We start from the raw sequence: 18,101 nt of genomic DNA, 5'->3' as shown, positions 1-18,101 counted from the left end.
ATTTTCACACCAACTAAGAGCAAGAAGGCAGCCAATCCATTCCAATCCTTTACTTGAAAACAGCATCCATGCAGAGTTGTTCAGATTAACTGCTGATGTCTGAGCTAGCTCCCCTGGCCTTCTCCCAGCCACAGGGAGAGGAAAAGCTTTCGCTACAGGACAGTTATTTCGACCAACAATGTGTTCTCACCTGAACATTACAGTAAATGAGTCCTATATAAGAGAACTGCTAACAAAAAAAACCTGTACACAAGTTTACAAACATATTAACATATAAATAACGGGAAGCTTCCTGCCAGGAGAACTTCCCCAGTAGTCTTTTTTGCTTGAGACTAACACTGGAAGGGGAAAGCCAGTCCCTTTCCTCAAGCATCACAGGGGTTGGTTTGTAATTTTTCTGTTGTCAGTGCCTCTGGCTTCAAGTGAGCAGTCTGTGCAAAGCAGACACCTCCCCTTGCCCTCCAGGAAGGTGCCCATGGGGCTAAGGCCTCGGCTAGCCAGTCATCGCTCTGGTCCAAGCTCCTGCTGGAAGACTCGCTTCTTCTCTCGACAGTGCTTCTTGTGAGCTGGCCAGTCTTTCTGCTGGCACTGCGAGCCGCAGTACCGAGCAACCTGGCACCGCCCACAGATGTTAAATTCACGTAACTAGAGAGAAGGCCACAAGACAATAATCAGTATCACTTCCAGGAAGAATCACTCTCAAAGCAGCCAAACAAAAGCTAGAACATATTCTGTATTTCTCAGCTTCAGGAACTCCTCTTACAAAAGTTATAGAACATGGCACAGATCCAATGGATCTGTTGTGTTAAATCTTGTACTTTAGCTAGTAAAGGAAGCCTTCCATTCTGCCACCCATCTTGCAACAGTTGAGGGCTCCTTATAACAAAGTGCTACTATTAGTAAAATGGATGTAACCCATAAAGGCTACCTGCATTTTTTTCCAATTATGTGGTACATATTTCCTTTTTCAGCAGCCTATAGTTATGACTAGTTATGTGCACTTCAGCTCAGCTGCCTCAGGGATCACCACAGTCTGAGGTGGCCAGCACCACGGTGGCGGCACACCAGCTAGCAGCCGCACACAGACACAGACCTCTGCACCTGCATGTGACCACCAGCTGGCACACCGCCACACCATCTCTGTGGCGCTGGCCTCCTATGCACCGCTTTGGGCTTTGGTGATCGCCGAGGTGGCTGAACTGAGAAGCACAAAACCCTGGTTATGACACATGCCCATTATAAATTCCTCCCTTCCCAGGCTGTCTGTAAGAGCATTCAAAATTGCACTCAGATAAAAGTAGAGAGACTCGGCCTTAATTTGCAGATGTATCCATTCAGGTAACATCTATGTAGTTGTTTAACAAGAAGTAAACTGTTACTGTAGGGTTGCTGGACTCCCCACCACCACCACCTGCCCGCATCCATGTGAAAAGTAATCCAGAAAGTAGGAAAGTTGGGCCTATTAATACAACAGTATTTATATCACATTAAGCACCAGGAGGAAAGATTATTCACGGGGAAGTCACATGTATGCAAAATAGAAAGCACCCTGTCAAACTTAGGCCAAGTAAGGATGGATATTTGTGGATCCCATCTCATGTGTATGATTATAGGATCATCTATGCTGTCCTTGCTGGAAAAGTTAATGGTTTTAGAGAGATTATGCCGCCACCTGTTTTTTTGGCTTTTATTTCTGTTTTATTGTACAATTAAGGAGTTTTATAGGTGTTATATTGTATTTTATTGGTTTTATATTGTGAACCGCCCCGAGAAAATTTGTCGTGAGGGACAGTATAGAAATCGAAATATAAATACATTTCTTGGAGCGAGTTCGTCACCTGTAGCATGTAACTTTTTTTTCCACTTTGGCAAATCACTGCCAAAAAGCAGTCAACATAACAACAGTACTTTTACCCACAACTTGCTTTATGTTTTCAACACACCTGTTTCTCAATCATCGTACATGGAGGGTAGTGACATTCATAGTATGTGCACGAGTTCTCCTCTTCTTCCACAACATCCCCATTAGCATTATAATAGCGTGTCACGTTCAGCACAGGAAACTGCTCCTCTATGGGATCTGTAGGAAGCTGCTGTATCGCCAGCCAGTATAAGCTTTGTTCCCTTCAACAAAAACCAACAAGCACTGATTCAACAAGTGCATATCATTGTTAAAAGTCCTTAAAAATGTAATACCTTGCAACAAACAAGGAACCACGACACAAGTTCTTACTGACACTGAGGACCTAACCCTTTCATTGAATGAACTCGTCCACTTCTAAAAGGAATGACTGTGAAAACTCAAATTTAGTCAGGCCCTGGTTGAAAGGAGACATTTTTCCTGAATGAGCCAATGCAGTTCCACAGGGCCTGTAAAGCAGAACACGTCCGTCATGCTTTCGGTTGGGGCAAGTGAAATATAACATCCACCACCACCACCGGCTTAAAGTTGCCCCAGAGCAAAAACTATTTACGGAAGAACTAAAGGCAACCCAAATCCGGAATTATGATGTTGATATTGATATTTCTTTTATAATGTTGGTTAATTTTAAATGCCAATTTTTTAAAAAATCGCTGAAATATAATTATGGATGTATTATTGAAATGCTGTTTACTGATCTCAGCTGGCCTGCTGGCAGGGTGGTATAAAAAGAAAAGAAAGAACAAAGAATGTGGTTTGTCTAATCCATTCTTTGACTTCCATAAATTCCAGATACATAAACAGCCATGTATCAATACAGATTCTTTCCTTCACTGTAAAATAAACTCAATTGAAAAATACAATTTTTGGGGTCTTTGCTTCAAAAAGCAAAGAATTGAACAATCTCTCTTTTTTGCTTTGTTTGAAGGTGAAAATGTGTTTGATATAAAGTAGGTTTCCAAAATTTTTAAATGGTCCCAGTATTGGCTTGCTCTAGGAAACACAGTTCAGTCCTAGAACTTGGGCCCAAGTTGTTTCTCAGACCCATCCTGAAGACAGGCAATGGGCTCTTTCTACTTCAGGCGTCCAATTGCATCCAAACAAGCAGCTGAATGATATGCTCTTTTGACTACTCATCTTGGCCTGTTAAATGGCATTTAAACTGAAGTCTTGACAGAAGCTCTAAACTCACTATCTTTCGCCCAGCCTTTAAAAGGACCTGGGGAAAAGGTTGCTTTATGCAAGGGCACAGTACAATTGTTACTTCCTCCAGATACAAAAACAAAGAAGTTTGGCCCCAAGGGCTGAGGAATTTTCATTACCATCACTCCCCTCATCTGTAATTATCACTTGTTCAGGATTTACCTTTGTTTGCTAGAAATTTCTTCAGCTTTTGGTCTCCAGCCCCATGGAACCAATCGCAGGTTGTCTAGACGGTTGTCCACTGTCACCGCATTGAGATGCACCACTTGAAATCCTGGAGCAATGCCTCCCCGATGTCTCTCCCTGAAAATGGTGACAAGCAGAGTGTATAGATGCTTCTGGTTGGCAACTAGTTTAAGTGGTAGGTCACAGAAGGCCAAAGCATGGATACCAATGGTTTCCCAGTTCCACACTCCCACTCTATCTACCTCTTTCCCCTGTCATATGCATATGAGAAGGGTGGCATACAGTTTCAAGATTACAAAGGACATTTCAAGTAGCTGCTTGCACATTCCCATTCAGACTACACATATAAGTTGGGACCCATTTGTTCTCATGGTTTGGGCTAGTCACATCCCGTAAGAGCTGTTCTCGCAGAACAGTCCTATCAGAGCTTTCTCAGCCCCACCTACCTCACAGGGTGTGTGTTGTGGGGAAAGAAGGGAAGGTGATTGTAAGCTACTTTGAGACTCTGTTAGTGAAAAGCAGGGTATAAAACCCAACTCTTCTTCTAAAGAGGAGGAAAGGTAATCAATCATTTATCAGTTTGTGAAGAATACAAAACAAGGGAACGGAAACCCCAGTTCAAAGATACAGAGATACCTCTTCTCTTTGGAAATCTGTAATGCACACCCTCTCTTCAGCAATACCTACCAGAGAAGCTCATGTAGCAGGCGCCCAGACCCCCTTCCTCGATTTTTGTCAAATGCATATGCAAATATTTTAGCACCATTTCCATCAGCATCGACCTCCATCCGAGCCTGACCAAAGAAAGAAAGCATACTTAGACAGTGAATGGGAGACAGTGGAAAAGGAACCTACAAGTATTTGACTGGAAGGACTTTGCCTTAGGAACTCTGCTTCCTTGATCACTGCATGGTAGCTTGCTAGTTATTCTGAACTTACTAACTGGGCACTCAGAACAAGCTTTAAGGCACCTTCCTTTCAAACCAGCCTGAAGATTCAGTCTTTGCCTTATGAAGGATTACCCATCCCCAAATCACGACTAGAAAGGTCATTTTATTCCTTTATCTATTACACTGATGTCTTGCCCCTCTATTGTAAAATGTGTGCGAGAATTTTGAAATGTTGGACTATAATGGCACATAAGTCTTTCTTTATTGGTCTTAGTAATGTTACTTGACAGCTTTATTGTTTTTATTAATACATTTCAAGCTGATCTTCCAACAACATAAACTGATCTTCCAACAACATGAACTAAATCTGCATACACTGTTTCCCTCAGAGGTCACTCATGCCAGACATGGAGCAGACCGCCATATGTTCAGCTTCGGCAAGTTCACTGAATTGTATACCCTCCAACCACACTCTAGAACCAAACACAATGGAAATTGCATCCCAGCCCCAAAACTTTCATGCACATCTGAGACTAAGAAAAAAATAGGCATAAATAAAAACCCAAATATGAAATCTATCAGTTTGGCAGCTATTTGATAAGACTAATAATTCTAGAAATTATATGGTGCAATTATATGGTGGTAAGCCACTTCAGCCTGGTCTCTGGACAGGCAGCATATAAATGTTCGAAATCAATACTCTAATGCAGGACTCCTGATACAACCGTACCATAGTAGGCACTGGGTTGGGATTCCTTCTACGTGCCCATTTCCTCTCAAGATGGGATTCTAATAGTCTCCCCACACCTGCCCTGGTACAATCTGGTTAAAATGAATGGGACCCTTCTAATCTCCCTGACAGAATTGTTATTTACATTAACAAGGGAGTGACTTCTTTTGACAATATAAACATGAGTCTTTTAAAAATCTGGTCCAGTTGCTAGAAAATTGGGCATCTCCAGGAGACCTGGATTTAGTCACATACTGCATCACATCCAGAACACATAATTAATAGAATGACAAACACAGATTTTAAAACATGAAAATAGAGATTAATGAATTAATTAAAAGCATATAGGATGTTCACAGAAGGCACAGTTCCAAGGAACTCACAACCTGCACTTCAAAAAAGAAAAGCCAATGATTTCTGCTATACTATGTAGTAAGAGTTGGAAAGGATGGAGAAAGATGTAGTGGTAGGGCAAATAAAGTGGACTCAGAGCCATAATCAGAAACCAACTTTGCAAGAAGCACATGAGAAAAGGCAAATGAGGAGTTGGACAGCATCTTTCCAATACCCCAAGCACCTTCTACCAAATTATGTTGCCAAGAATACTGTTAATTTCCATCTCATTTTTTTGGTTATCACCTAATCCAGTGGGTGGGGGGAAGGGAGGGTACATGGAACCCCTCAGAAGGCTAAGCTTTACCTACAGAGCATCAGGTACTACCGCTAAATCAACAGCAAAACATGGCAAAAAGTGAAAGCCATACTTATCAGCACGAGAAGAATAGATTCTTACCTCAAAAGAGTAACTCTCTACGAGAGGAATGTCTTGCTCATCTATCAGTGTGTATTTCGTCTGAAATTAGAAAAGGTAATTAAAGGTGAAACACACTTCAGAAACAAAGTTTACCAGCACTTACCCCATTTTTATCATACATTTCACCACAACACTAAACTACACCAGAGAATGTGATGCTCATCAAAGGGCTTGACTGATGGGAGATAAAGGAATAAAAATCCACTTTAAAAAGAATTTCTGCACAAACTTAATTTCAAAACCTGATCTACACCAAAGAAATCTGGCCAAGGAATGACCCACCTCTTTTTGTATCTGCCAAACAGCCCATCAAAAAAGCAGCTAGTTTTGCTGGCCGTTCACTTTTGGAAAGGAAAGATGGACCAAAGTCCCTAAGAAGTCTGCTGTCACATCTCATTGCTTAAACTTTCTGTTTCCTTACAACTTCCTTTGATTCTGAGTTGGGAGTTGGAGGATGAAGCATAAAGCTATGAAAAAGGTGCATTTTTGCTTGAGGTTCAACAACTGTACCTAGGAAACCTAATTCTGATCCACAATAGCTCATAACCAAATACATCTGTCACCTTCTGAAACACCAAGAGGAAATCTTCTCTTTCTTTTTCCTACAAACATACATAATACAGCTGTCCCCCTTGAACTACCATCCTTTATAAGACCTTACACAAAAATATATGAACTCATAAGGCTAGTCTCTCAGCTGCATTTTCCAGACTAGATTCAGCACTACTTATACCAGCCCAATAACGCACACACTACTTAGCATTTCCAAAGCACTTACAATGTTCAAAATACATTAGCTTGTGACCTGTGAGATAGGCCAGCATTCCCACTGACTACCCAGATCACTTTTCATTCTCTTCACTACCTCTGAAGTGAGAAATCCTCAAAAATTTCTACAGCCATATGTGGCAGACTCATATTATGATCGGCCTGCCTAAGTCCACCTTCTAGACCAAATGAGACTTGAATCCAAGGCTTACCAATTCAGAGCCCACTATTTTACCACCAACCCCAATCCCCTCTTCTTAGCAACCTAATTGCGAATTACACAGAAAAAAACCCAAAAAATTCACAGCTCCAGAGAAACCACTTGCCAGTACCCCCATCTTCAGCAGACAAACCGCCAAGGGGGAGGAGGGGCTCCCTGCTAAAACCCACAGAACCCGAAGGCCGGTTACGTCACAGATGGAGAGTGGAGATGTGCTGTGTGACGTCACAGATCTCATCACGTGCGCGTGAGGGGGGATGGGCCGAGGGGCCTCCCGCGCCGGCTCCACCCTCCCCCCCGTTCCTACGGGCCGCACCCGCACCTTGCCGGCCACCCGGCCGAGGCGTACGATACCCAGCTTGAAGTCGGTCATGGCCTTGGCCTGTCAGGGAAAAAGAGGAGGAAAAAAAAAAGGAGAGGAGGGGGGAGGGGGAGGGAAGAGGGGAGTCGCAGACGGAGACGCCGCTGCCCCTGCCACGCGCCGCCGCCTCGCGCACGCCCGAGGAGGGAAGGGGGCGGGGCCGCACACACCACCGCCGCCGCCAACCCTTAGTCTCGCAAGCCAATCAGAGCGCGAGCCGCACCCTTGCGTCACTCATTCCTCGACCGTCTCGCGCTCTCTTCCCCCCCACCGAGCGCGCGCGCGCGCGATCGGAACTCGGCGCCGCCGCCATGACGCACGAAATGCGAGGTCACGTGAGGAGACGAGGCCGACCGACGAGTGACGTCACGACCTCTGCCTCTTGTATTTTCAGTGGGGCCAGGCAAGGCGGTCTCAACGTTCGTCGCTGTCTGGTGCCTCCGCGAGTCATGCAAGCCTTCTGGAATCAGCGCGATGTTTTTATTAGGGTCACACAGATCGCCACGGACACGTCTTTCTGTATGGTGGTCAACGTAAATATGTATTCCAATGCATGAGCTCAGCCTGCCGAAAGAACACAGCAATGCCCTGAATTGGACCTAGTTTTAAATGAAAGACTGAAAGCCGGCTTCTGCTTTCAATAGCAGTTGCCGAGTTCCTCCAAGGATTTACATATTGTTAGCATGACATTTTACATATATATAAGCGTGGGTGTTGATAATCACTTTGCAAAAATGCAGCCTGTGTATTTTTATTTTATATATCTACATTTTATTTCTATATGTGTGTATATGGGTGTTTTATACAGGAAGATATTGCCCCCATAATGTTGCGAAGGCCTACAGAAGCGCCCCTGCCCAGCAGCTAGATTCTAGACTAGAGCATCATGGCAGTTTTCACCGGAAGTTGTCCGTTAAACCAGAAGGACGAGGAGTGACGTAACGGCCTCTCCAACCGCTCTCCGGCTCACTCAGCAAATGCCTGCGGGGGGGGGGGGCGTGCCGCGCTCGGCCTTAAAGGGGACCACGCTTCTTTTTTAACAACGTGACCCTAAGAGAGATCGAGCCATGCTTTGTGCGAGCGTGGCTGGTCCTAATAAAAGGCAATAAATGGATTTCGTTCCTGTTTTTTTGGTCCCTCCAGGGATCCCGGGACAGGGTATAAGACGGAGCTGCCTGGAACGGGCATTAAACCAGCGAGTACTGCAAAAAGCAGTGGGATGCATAACAGGCACTTGAGAGCAATATTTTAGAAATGAGGGGTAAAAATCTCACATATTTATTTTACCTGTTCCCGGCCAAATACCTCTGGAACATCCCGGAACGGGCATTAAACAAACAAGAATTGCAAGAAATATAGATATCATTATAGATATCTGAGGACAATATTTTAGAAATGAAAAAGTGGAACTCTCACATCTTTATTAACCAATTCCACGCCAGAATGACATCTTTCTTCCCCTTTCATCCATGTCCTTCCTTCATTTCTACCTGGCAATCTTTTAACTCCTTCCTTGAAGCTTACTGTTAAAACATAAGAAGCCACAAGAATTTGAAGGGTAGATTTGGATTTTTTACAGCAATATGAAACAACCCCCCAAAAGACAGATCCCTGCCAGGAAGAATTTCCAGTCTAAAACAATTCCAGGGAGGAAGATGGAGGAAAAGAAAAGCTGTGAGGGGAAAGAACACTGGCCTCAGCCACTGATTAGGAGGCCTAAGGTTCCTGGAAGGTTGCACTCTTCCTCACTCTGGGAAATGCTAAGATGAAGAAGAAGAGGAGCCGGTTCTTATACCCTGCTTTTCACTACCTGAAGGAGTCTCAAAGCAGCTTGCAATTGCCTTTCCCTTCCTCTCCCTTCCAACACATACCATGTGAGGTAGATGGAAAGTGGGAGGTAGATGAGTATTGGGAAGGGGAGGGACCCCAGGTGGGCATGTACAAAGCTTTGTATGCTGGCTCAGTAGGCAACATAGACCAAGGTCTTAATGGAAAAGATGGATTTTAAGATGAGAAATTATAGCAAAAATGTCTTGCTCTTCCATGGTGCCTTAAATCTGCTTTCTGGGGAGCCTACCTAATTCTCCCTCAGGTATGCATTTGAGGTTCTACATGGGGCCCCAAGTTTCCTGCCAAGCTTTCCCACCATTTTGGGAACCTGGGCACAATAAAGCAGAACAGAATCCAAAGCGGAACCCAAGAACCCACTGATGTCACACAATGTGTGACCACCATTCCGGGTGGTCAGAGGCAAGATATGAGTAAACATCGACGAGCCGCCTCAGGAGTGAGGAGCTGCAAGAATGGAGTTCCATCAGATAAATACCAAATTCATGGCGCAAAAGTACCTAGACAACAGGCAGTCAGTAAAGCCAAAAAGCATACCTTTGCTGTACAAGAGGCATGCACAAAACCAACGGTAAAGCAGAAAGGGCAAGGCTAAGAAAGAGCACCTCATCCTGTAGTAGCCAGTGTCTCTGTAAACTGGGTGCCCCCCACATTCATAGGCTATCAGGGGTGGCCAGGCATGGCAGGGGCTAATGGTAATTGTAGTCCACAGGCATCTGGAGAGCCACAGTGGCCAATCTTGGGATAGATGCATGATTAGCCAAGATGAACCTTTCCTTGAGTGGCATGCAAACTCTGCAACTCCATCCCTATACCAGCTATACCAACGTTGAGATGTCATGCAAATATTTTTATTCTCTTAGGCCTTTAACATCCCACTCCCATTTGGAATGTTATCAGATTGTTCCTGTTTTTATCACACAGGTTGTTTTGGGGTATTTTAAAGAGAATTCCTGGTGGTTATTTTTTAGGATTGTGAGAAATGCTTTAAAATTGATTAGTTGCATTTATTTTTGCTACAGTTTATTAATCCTTTCATTATGTTACTTTATCTTTTTTAAGTCTTATTGTTTCTAAACTGCCTAGCAAATATTTGCGTGAAGAGGTAGGTTTTGAATATTTGAATGTTATAAGGCAATAAAGGTTACAAGCTAAGCTGGAAAATCCTGATTACATCTCTCCTCTTGTCTATCCAGGTAAATATAATTGAGAATTTTCACACTCCTTTATCAAAGTCTGCCCCTTGAGACAACTACATCATCTGATTTTGAACTCCTTTAAATGGAAGCTATCAAACAAATGAAAAAAAATACTCCTTAGGTTGGATAAATGAATACTCCAAGTAGTGTAGACCCATGGTGGGCTTTCCACCCAGTCTCTATCCATCAGAGATTGGCCGGTCAGTGTGGGCACCATGTTCCTTTCCTTCCCCTCACAAACTGTATGTATTTGGTTTCTAGGAGTCATCCGACAAGACAGGCCACTACATCTCCACTCTTCCCAAACATTCACGCAGGAGAGCACAGTCGTAAGTAGGAAGGAAGCCTGAACGGGGAATCCTTTGGGGCAGTTGACAGGGAAGCAATGGGTGTGTTTTCAGTGTATTTTTAGAGTAAATAATCTCCAAGGACCTCAGAGCAGCATAATTTGGTCTGTCCTGCATTTTACCCTCAGAACACGCAGTGACAGTCATTAGGAGTGAGAGGCCTAAAGTCACCCAGCAAGTTTCATGGTAAAGTGGGGGCTCAGACCTGGGTCTCTCAGATCCTGGTCTGAGACTTTACCACTGGTCAAGCCAATTGCAGAAACATTTAAAGATTTTCAGGGTCAAGCAAAAATGAAAAATGTTGTCACTATAAAGACTAGCAGGTAAATAAATATTTTATTTATATACTGCCCTTTCCTGGTTGGCTCACGGCAGATAACAAACTTAAAAACTGAATTAAAAACGGTCTTATGATTTAATCATATGAGGACTGAACAGAGTTTGAAGTGGTTTTCTATCTAACAGATGAATTTTGAGGCAGGGAGGACCAAAATGAGCAGTGGACCAAAACCCATGAGAGGACAGGAAACACAAGCCAAGTACTAGGAAGTGTAGCATCGTGAGGATCCATTAAAGAGCCAGAGTCACAAAGGAATCCTTTCCAGACCTGTACTGTGGTGATTCCACCTTCCCATTGTTGTTATGGTGGTTATGGCATAAGGCTACAACAGTAAACTTATTTATTTATTCCAACTTGCCATCTTATACTGCCTGTTGCCACACGTGTGCAAAGTGAGGCAGTATTTATGACACCCTTGTTGTCTATGTAGCAGTTGCTTCCAAAATACAGTAAAAGTGGTGGGGTGGGGGGGAGGCAGTTCTTCAGAAGCTTGAGGCTGAGCAGGAGGAGCTCCATGACCCATCTGAGGGTCCCAGTCCGTAGGTTGAAGACCACTGCTCTAAACCAGAAAAGCAGAGGCTATGTTCAGTCTTTAAGTTCCCACAAGCTTCTTTATTTTTTGCTGCAAAACAGGCTAGCCCACCAGGTGTTAAAAAAAAAATCCCAAGGATGTCATAAGGCTTCGCAATCAGATAAAGTTAAAAATAAACACATATATACACTTTTTAAACAATCAACAATAAAATCTAAAAGAAGCATGCATCTTTGACTTTTTGCATGATAACATTCCATTCCAGCCCTTGTGGGCTAGGCTAAGAGACAGTACATTTATTTATTATATTTATATACCGCCCTCCCCGAAGGCTCAGGGCAGTTCACATAAAACAGAAATGGTACATAACTTAGTTTTAATAATACAGTGATAAGGACAAGCAACAATAGAAAAATATGGAGAACATTCAATTAACGCATACTGATATCCCAGTGGGTTGGGCGGAGTCGTAGTGGGTGCCATAGGAGGGAGGCTCAGGGGAGGGCCCATGGGAAGTGGTGATTCAGGTCAACCTCAACCAAATGCCTGGTGGAGGAGCTCCCTTTTGCAGGCCCTGCGGAACTGAGTGTGAGCTGAGGTCAACCAGTGAACTTTGTGGGTGGGGATTTGAATTGGGGAATTCCCATCCTGAAACTTCTTTCAATATGCCTTGTTGGTTTTAGGGCTTAGGATTTCTCAGTGATGTTCCTCCCTCTTACAATGACTCATATTTTTAATTTCAATAATACTGCACATCCTCCGTTCCCAAAGATATTTCTTTATTCCTTTTTATTACTACCTTCTAACAGCAAGTGAAGACTTTGTTTGTTTGTCCACCTCTCAAAGATCTATCCCTTGCTGCCTTGTGGTTTTATTTGCTGCCCTCTGTTTCTTATATGTATTGCAGCACCATTTTAATTTTTATATCGGGCTTCTTTCATTGTTAGCCACCTTTGTGGCCTAGTTAAGCAAAAAGGCGGGACATAAAGGTGGTAAATAAATAAGCATTACTAGCTATGTAAGACTTGAATTCAAGACTGATCTAACTTGAATTTGTGCTACACACCAGTAAGATGGAACTTGGGGCCAGTGAATTAGGTAACATCTACTGTCCCCCCCCCCCCATCAAACCCGTCTCTGGACTGCAATCTAGTTATAAGAGAGGTGAGCAATATATCCATCTGGTTGATGCTGACGTTGCACTATTTAATTTTATGAGCAATATATTCATCTGGTCAATGCTGATGTTGCACTATTTTAGTTTATTTTATTGTATGCTTTTAATATTATGTTTATATATGTTGTACACCGCCATGAGCCAGTCTACTAGGAAGGTGGTATAGAAATCAAATAATAATAAATGGTTGCTTATAAAAGCATACAAGCAGGCCAATCTCCTTCTTCCCTGCTTTGGTGGGATCCATTTCTGCAAGATGCTTCAATGGATATAATTCCCCTTCCATATAAGAGTTGCAGATCCAGTGAATTTCGTGTTACCTTTTGTTGCAGAGGTTAACTTATCATTATCTACTTAGGGGCAACTGAGGGCCGGCCCTTGCCGACAGCAAACGCAGACAGCCCTGGACCAGCAGCCTACCCACCCCCCAGTGTCAACTGCAGGGAGACTACCGCTCCATCCTACACCTTTGGATGGAAGACGCCTCCGAAAGGTATTGAGGGAATGAAAATGTTTGCTTCCAGGTAACTAGTTACTTGCTAGCAGCTAGAGACTACAGTCGTTTGTAAAGAGTCTGTAAAATAGTTGCTTATCAAATCAGGTGGGGCAAGGAAAAACTGATACAAGGCTAAAAACCTAAGTTGGGTTCTGATGTGCCAGGATAGCAGCAGTTATGGGCAGCTTGTGTGCATGTTTTGCAAATATACACAAAAGTCGTATTGGGAAGCTTCTCAGCATCAGAATTCAAAGTGGTGGGAAAATCACATCAGCTGATCATTAGTGCCTTTGGACAATGGCTTGAGTCCAGATCAGGCACCCTGTTCAAGGCACGTTCTTGTTCCTGCAGCACCCTTTTCTGCTGCAACCTCTTCCCATCTTCTCCATCTCTCCAGAGGGCGGAGGGCGCCGTTCATGGCAGAAAACCTGGTTCCAGAGCAAGAACCCTTTCACCAAGAAAGCAGATTTCAACCGTGAGACAAACGTATGTGTTGCCTGGGGTGGAAGGGGTTGTAGAGCTGAACCAGATGTGGAACAAAGGATCTAGAAATGCAGAGGGGGTTGTCACTTGCTGCAGTTTCTCACATGCTAAATGCTCTGATTAACACCTGGCCTTGACCAGGCTGAGGACATTTCTAGTCCTGGCCCCAACCTTGTGGAATGAGCTCCCGGAAGAGCTTTCACAGTTCCGCAGTTTGGTGTAGTGGTTAGGAGTGCGGACTTCTAATCTTGCATGCCAGGTTCGATTCTGCACTCCCCCACATGCAGCCAGCTGGGTGACCTTGGGCTTGCCACGGCACTGATAAAGCTGTTCTGACCGAGCAGGAATCTCAGGGCTCTCTCAGCCTCACCCACCCCACAGGGTGTCTGTTGTGGGGAGAGGAATGGGAAGGCAACTGTAAGCCGCTTTGAGTCTCCTTCAGGTAGAGAAAAGCGGCATATAAGAACCAACTCTTCTTTTTCAAGACGGAGCTCTTCCAGCAGGCATTTGGTTGAGGCCAGAGCAGTTGAGATCGGAGACCCCTCCTCAGCTTGGCTGACACAACAGGCTCCCCCAGGAACACCTCCTCTGAGGCACTAGTGGGAGGCTGTTGCGAGGGGGGGGTAAGGTTTAGGTTTTTTGTCACTGGGAAGGAAATGGCTTTAAGGGGTTTCTTGTTTTACTGTTTTATTGTGGGATCTCATTAATGTAACTTGCTGCAAGCCAGCTCACTGGAATCAGCGAGTAATAAATCAAATAAATAAACAATTAATAATTATAGTTTAAAGCAAATCAGGAAATATCTTGCCATGTGCTGATCTTCAAAAATGAAAAATACTCGCTGTGCCACAGTCGCTTTCCACCAACCAACACACTGGGCATGGTTCTTCCACAACGCGAAGAGTATTTATCACCTGCAATCTTACAGCTTCATCAGCTTGAAGATTTAGAAAGGGGAAGACATAGTTTGTATGAGGAATCTCATAGCCCTGTCTCTGTGTTGCAGTGGCCATCTCCATTCCACTACGGTCAGTCCCCACACTCCAAACCAGCCAATAGGCCAAGCAGTCCCTGCTATACCTTTGGACAAAAGGGTATCTTCTCCTTTACAAGCAAAGGTGAGGATTAATTCTTTATAGGGTTTCTACCTTCCATGAAGGCTCTAGATCAGGAGCTACATGTTCTGTTCATTCCTGCGTAGTTATACTCCAGAGCCTAACACTGCTCTGCTTCAGCTGATCAGGAACCAGTGTAATTCTATTTGAGAGATCCCTTCCTGTGCCCCTAACAGGCACATATACTGCACCCTTCAGTGCCCTGCAGAGCTCCATCTTCTAACAGTTCACTGGGGTTCAATGTACTCTGAAACTACACCACTGTTGAATCTAAGGATGCTAGTCCCAATCCCCTGGAATTACAGCTCATCTCTAAAGAGATTAGTTCCCCTGGAGAAAATTGATGTTTTGGAGGGTGAACTCTGTATTATATTCCACTGAGGTCCCTCCCCAACCCAAATCTCATCCATTCCTGACTCCCCCCCTCAAACTCTCAAGGTATTTCCCAACCCAGAGCTGGGAACCCTGGTTGAATCTGCATTAAATTTCAATACCGACAAGCCACTTTAGGGATCAAAGCCAGTTATTTTATCCCCAAGCCTCAAGGATAATTTTGCCACAAATGGACTGGTAGCAAGGCTGCCCGTCCTACACAGGCCTGATTTATAATGATCTTATGGTGGTTGTTCATTTAATCTGAGGCAGAGAGCTTGTGCTCGAAAGCTCATGCCTTGAATAAATCTTTGTTGGTCTGAAAGGTGCTATTGGACTCTATTTTTGTTTGTGAACAACAGTTAGGGATGCCCAATCTTCCTCTCCTGAGAAGTGGATTTTTACCGGTCTCATCCCAGTGAGAAAATAATTGCAGGTTTTGTAGTTTCTGGAATATGGCCAGAGCAAGAGACTACATGAAGAATTCTTGTGACTACCTGGACTTTCTCAGGCATTTCACAAGGTAGATCAAGCTGGCTAACCCAAAGAGTTGAACACATTTAAATCCCATCTTTCATCCAAGTACCATATAGCAGCATACACTGGCTTCCCCCTCCATTTTATCCTCACAAAGCCTGTAGGATAAATTAGATTGAGAAAATGTCTAGTCCAAGGTCACCTAGTGAGCTTCAATGACAAGTTGGAACTCTCCTCAGGCATAATCCAGCATTGTTCCTGACACTCCAATGGCTTCATGGTTGTACATGAAATAAAACACGGGATTTCACAAACTCAACCTTTACACCTGGCATCCCAACCTTCTTGAACCTGTGGACACTTTCATATTCCCTGTGAACCCACCCTGAGCCATAAGAGGGCAGTATAAAAACATAAGAAATATATCAAAATAGCTGTCATGGGGACATCAATCAGTCACAAAATGTGTGTGCAGATTGGGGGGTGGGGGGGATTGTTCCACACTGGAGGCCGCTGTTTTTTGAATGCCAGCTTGGTGTAGTGGTGAACTTTAATCTGGAGAACTGAGTAGTAAAAAGCAGGGTACAAAAATAGCTCTTCTCTAATGAGTGCTTTCTGTAGAAAGGAAGGTAGTGCCTATTAGGACTGCCTGCAGTCCTTAAGAATTATAAAGAAAAGACTGGGCATTTGGTTTGGATAAGCAGCAAGTGGCAAGTGGATGTCATGAAATAAGTCAGTACATATGTTACTGAAGACTCTGATTAAACAAATTTGCTCTCCTCCTTTACTAGTACTTCTAGTTCAACAGGGCAATGAACAGGGAGCCCAGAAGGATCATAGCCTTACAAAGCTTCCTCAGGTTATCTAGCAACCGTAAGAACTTTCTAGCTTGGTGCTCCAGCTAGGATGGCCCCCCTTGGCCCTTCTCATCCTCTCCATCTTTGCTGCAGATGCTCCATATGAACCAGCACCCAACAAGTATGACACAGTAAGTGGTTACCAGCAGGTTCTACAAAGAGCTCCATCTTTCATTATCAGCCCTGCACCACAGCAGTCATACAGGTGGACAAACAAAGGTATGTAATGGTTCCCTTTTGCAGGTAAAACGTGATAGCACCATAGCCAGTTCCCACAGGTAAGCACACTCCAGCATCAAAACAGAAAAAGGGACTTTAGACAGCATACTATCCAGAAATGGGACTTTGAATAAGTTTAAAGGTAAAGGTATCCCCTGTGCAAGCACCGAGTCATGTCTGACCCTTGGGGTGATGCCCTCCAGCGTTTTCATGGCAGACTCAATACGGGGTGGTTTGCCAGTGCCTTCCCCAGTCATTACCGTTTACCCCCCAGCAAGCTGGATACTCACTTTACCAACCTCGGAAGGATGGAAGGCTGAGTCAACTTTGAGCCAGCTGCTGGGATTGAACTCCCTGCCTCATTGGCAATGCTTTCAGACTGCATGTCTGCTGCATTACCACTCTGCGCCACAAGAGGCTCCTTTGAATAAGATTGGCCCATCTTAATACACAAAAGGGCGCATATGGGAGCATGCAGTTTCAGAAAGCTGCCCAGTATGCGAGTTCTTCCACTTATATGGACCCCCTGTGGCTACCATACACAAGGTGGCCTTTTTGAAGCCCTCAAGTTACAATGGTAGACATTCTATTTTGTTGCTTTTGGTGGTTTTATTGTTGTTTGGTGGTACTTTTATTTCAGGACCTCAGTTGAAATGCTAGATTGAGCTGCTATTTTATCAGATAGAACCAACTTATTGAATACAACAGAGATACTAACAGGACTATGAATTATTGTGCAGACTAGTAAGTCAAGGTATGGTGCAAAATAGTGAGAAATGGTTTAACTACAGAGGAGATAATTGAAATCTGTTTTGTTGAAATTGGCAAATATTATTTTATATATTCTGCACTTTGAATGGCTAATGCACCCATACTGTATTCTTGGGTGGGCATTATATTCTATTCTGTCTTACAGAGGGTACTCCAGGACCTGGCACTTACAATGTGGATATGGGGCATAGTGCCCGCCTGCCCAACTCACCAAGCTTCTTCATCCAAGGTGAGAGGAGACCCAAGAAGCATGAAACAGGACCATTTTCAACACTGTGATTCTGCAGAGTTCACCAAGCAGCACTCTCCTTCTGTTTAATATACCCATTCAAGGCAGCTCATGTTATGAATACAGCCTGGAATTTATTAAAAACAGATCACCTTCCCTACAGTTCTTAGTTGTATGTCTGCCCCAGTCACAAGCAGAAGAAAGGCTGAGAAAACACCCTACTTGAGATGAAGCAGAATGACTGGTGGGTCCATGTAAGTAGTTTCTAATACTAAGGAGATGACTAAGGCAGCTGACCCTCTCAGACTGGGCATTTCCACTCCTGTAGTATTCCACCCTGCTTTCGCAAGTTCAAGACTCCAAATTCTGGAGAATGTCGGGGGAAATTTAGTCTGTGTACAAATAGGCTAACAAAAGATGTAGACTTCTAGAGGTAACTCAATACGAAAACTTCAGTTCAGGGAACAATAACCATTAAAAATTAACTTAATTACTCATGTTTAAAACCGTCCAACACCCGATTCCTCCAAAAGCAACTCAGGACAG

The 18,101-nt window shown here is 43.9% G+C and overlaps 2 protein-coding genes across 3 annotated transcripts; one reads left to right on the top strand and one right to left on the bottom strand.

Annotated features, from left to right (window-relative positions):
* Window positions 1–35: 35 nt before the first annotated feature.
* On the bottom strand, window positions 36–7,263 carry ZMYND19 (zinc finger MYND-type containing 19). The gene is made up of 6 exons (XM_077306863.1): window positions 7,055–7,263; window positions 5,724–5,783; window positions 3,998–4,104; window positions 3,287–3,427; window positions 1,944–2,124; window positions 36–645 (listed from the first exon to the last, which is right to left on the bottom strand). The coding sequence occupies exons 1-6, from the start codon at window positions 7,103–7,105 to the stop codon at window positions 502–504; spliced, it is 684 nt and encodes a 227-aa protein (XP_077162978.1). The 5' UTR covers window positions 7,106–7,263; the 3' UTR covers window positions 36–501.
* Window positions 7,264–9,299: 2,036 nt separating this feature from the next.
* On the top strand, window positions 9,300–17,717 carry STPG3 (sperm-tail PG-rich repeat containing 3). Of its 2 annotated transcripts, none has more exons than XM_077306861.1 (7): window positions 9,300–9,512; window positions 10,402–10,469; window positions 12,895–13,029; window positions 13,430–13,518; window positions 14,522–14,633; window positions 16,430–16,555; window positions 17,472–17,717. In XM_077306861.1, exons 1-7 carry the CDS (start codon window positions 9,397–9,399, stop codon window positions 17,603–17,605), a joined length of 780 nt encoding a protein of 259 aa, XP_077162976.1. In that variant the 5' UTR covers window positions 9,300–9,396; the 3' UTR covers window positions 17,606–17,717. The 2 variants fall into 2 exon arrangements, with proteins under 2 accessions (XP_077162976.1, XP_077162977.1); XM_077306862.1 differs by having other exon boundaries at window positions 9,361–9,512; window positions 13,384–13,518.
* Window positions 17,718–18,101: the final 384 nt, after the last annotated feature.

This window comes from Paroedura picta, chromosome 12 (genome assembly GCF_049243985.1).
Source record: "Paroedura picta isolate Pp20150507F chromosome 12, Ppicta_v3.0, whole genome shotgun sequence".
Classification (NCBI taxonomy): Eukaryota; Metazoa; Chordata; class Lepidosauria; order Squamata; family Gekkonidae; genus Paroedura; species Paroedura picta.
This window is presented reverse-complemented; position numbering and strand designations above follow the sequence as displayed.

Excerpts from the sequence above, each read along its gene's own strand:
- ZMYND19 (XM_077306863.1), bottom strand. The coding sequence starts at position 7,105 with ATGACCGACTTCAAGCTGGGTATCGTACGCCTCGGCCGGGTGGCCGGC. Across the intron at positions 4,105-5,723 it reads TAGAGAGTTACTCTTTTGAG|GCTCGGATGGAGGTCGATGC; the intron begins GTAAGAATCTAT and ends TTCTTTGGTCAG. Across the intron at positions 3,428-3,997 it reads CTGCTACATGAGCTTCTCTG|GGAGAGACATCGGGGAGGCA; the intron begins GTAGGTATTGCT and ends CACCATTTTCAG.
- STPG3 (XM_077306861.1), top strand. The coding sequence starts at position 9,397 with ATGGAGTTCCATCAGATAAATACCAAATTCATGGCGCAAAAGTACCTA. Across the intron at positions 13,519-14,521 it reads ATTTCAACCGTGAGACAAAC|TGGCCATCTCCATTCCACTA; the intron begins GTATGTGTTGCC and ends TCTGTGTTGCAG. Across the intron at positions 16,556-17,471 it reads ATACAGGTGGACAAACAAAG|AGGGTACTCCAGGACCTGGC; the intron begins GTATGTAATGGT and ends TCTGTCTTACAG.